Here is a 2,042-nt window from a genome sequence, read left to right as displayed (position 1 = left end):
TGGTTTCCATTCCTTTACAAATCACAGCAGTCAGGGCTTTACATATCGGACCCAGGGTGTGTGTATTTGAATGAAGTCGACCCTCTAACGAGGGTCAATTGTTATTAGTTAAAGGGTTAACTATTAATAAATAATCATTAGCCGAACACGTTTTGTAAACTATGAAATTAAGGCGGCGGAACAGATGATTTGCCGAAGTCGCACAGTCACAATAGACAGAAACGAAAAATCCGAAGGAGCAAATTCCGTTTTCTCCCTGGGCGCTGAGTTTACCATGTAGGGTAAAAATTAACTTTCAACCTCATTTGCCTTTAGGAGAAAACACCCTTAAATATCCCCCCCAATTGTTATCGTCTGGTTTCTTGAAAGCTCAAAAAAATGTGATTTCTTTGGAAAAACGGCTTCAAGTGTTTGCCTTTTCTCCTACAGTTGAGGTGGTTTCTCGTCTTCATTTCTATGTTTTATTCTAATTTCCTTGTTCAGCCAACATTTACAGAGTACAAAACACGTGCTCAGTTTGCAGTTCAGACCAGGAGGTCATCTCTTGCTGACATCCCTCCAGTGAACGAAAGAGGAAAAACAGCCAGAAATAATGAGTTTTCATTTACGAAGAAATTAATACGGATCGGATAGACGTGCTTTGAGAATAACTCAGATGCTTTTAGGTTTCGAGACATCTGCCTCCCCGGCGGACACCGGCACGTGCCCGCCTCTCTCCACGGACACCTTCCTTCAACTCCCCGGCACGTGGCCGTCTTTCCTGTGCTTGTTCTAAGCGGAGGTGATGGATGGAAGGTTCCGGGCTCTCAGGAGATCCCGACTCACCAGGGAATTCCTCTCTCTCAGTGGTCTCTACCCTGCTTCAAGAACTAACTACGGCATTTTCTTCAACAATTAGCACATAGATAAGGAAAGCTTAGAGCAGGGAGAAATCAGGGTTACAGGTGCAAAGGGAAGGAGAGAAAGAAGGAAAGAATAAAAAACTCGGAAAGCAGAGGCAACACTGCGGCAACGCTGAACAGGGGGTCCCAGCCCCCCAGAAACGAGGTAGCAGAAGCACGGCTCTGTGCTTAAAGAGCGCCCTCGAACACCGGTTTGTCTGGGCAGGAAGGACCCAGCCGCTGCGCTGACCGCGGCTGACCGAGCAGCCCTCGGAGGTGGACGCGCACGCCGATGGCTGTCGCTTACCCAACACCAGCAGCTCCACCGAGTCCTCGTTTTTGCCCTCCAGGTCGTCAGGGGTCGTGATGACGCAGTAGTAGAGTCCGCTGTCTCCCCACGCGAGTTTTCCAATTTGAAGGTCTGCATCTGATATCACGGAAAGAAGGGCTCAGTCCTTGCACCGGCCTCTGAGAGGGGCCCTGGCCGCGGTCCCCCCCCGCTCTGTGTGCTGTTTCTTTACCTGGCTGGTGGCTGACAGGTGTTTGCCTTATCTAAACCAAACCTACCCAGGGACAAAAGCCAGCACCCCTGAGGCTAGAGACAGAGCTGCTCTCGATCCCGGGATCTGGTCTTGCTCCAGGGATGGAGAGCACAGCTTTGAGCCCAGCGGGCGGGCAGAGGCCCCTGACGGCCACTAAATTCCAGAATGACTCTGGACTCCCGGACGTGAGCTGGCTTCACAGGAGTTTTTCAAAGTTCAAATAATAAAATAGGTCACCTACGACTCTTTGGTCTTTTCTTGGCCAAGGCTTTAGGGAGCAGGGGAAAGGGCGGAGCTGGGGCTGAACCACCGGGGGCCTGGTGCGTGCCCAGCCCTGTAACTTCCCCGCATGCCCGCCTCTCCTGGCAAAGGGGCTCTGCTTCCCGAGTCTGGGAAAGGGCCAGGCAGGCCAAGGTCTAGGGTCTGGCCGAGGAGCCTCTTCCACCAGACCCGGCTTCTGTTCTGTTCAGGCTCAGAACCCTATTCCCCAGCTCACCTCTGTGTCTTAAGATAGTACCGCGCCCCCTCTCCTCCCCTCGCCATCTCATTAAAGCAACGTCCTAGGCCCCATGATGCTGCCATCTCCCCTCAGATCAAAGCCTCGAGGCCCTGAAGGCCG

At 52.2% G+C, this 2,042-nt stretch overlaps 1 protein-coding gene across 1 annotated transcript in view; it reads right to left on the bottom strand.

Moving 5' to 3' along the window:
* Nucleotides 1–2,042, bottom strand: part of ILDR2 (immunoglobulin like domain containing receptor 2) — a 67,595-nt gene that overhangs the window by 56,481 nt on the left and 9,072 nt on the right. The window contains exon 3 of the mRNA XM_011374217.2: nucleotides 1,189–1,308. Coding sequence (XP_011372519.2) covers nucleotides 1,189–1,308 — 120 coding nt within the window. The remainder of the gene's footprint in view (nucleotides 1–1,188; nucleotides 1,309–2,042) is intronic.

This window comes from Pteropus vampyrus, unplaced genomic scaffold (genome assembly GCF_000151845.1).
Source record: "Pteropus vampyrus isolate Shadow unplaced genomic scaffold, Pvam_2.0 Scaffold241, whole genome shotgun sequence".
NCBI lineage: Eukaryota > Metazoa > Chordata > Mammalia > Chiroptera > Pteropodidae > Pteropus > Pteropus vampyrus.
The sequence above is the reverse complement of the archived record's forward strand: the minus strand, read 5'-3'. Positions and strand labels throughout refer to the sequence as shown.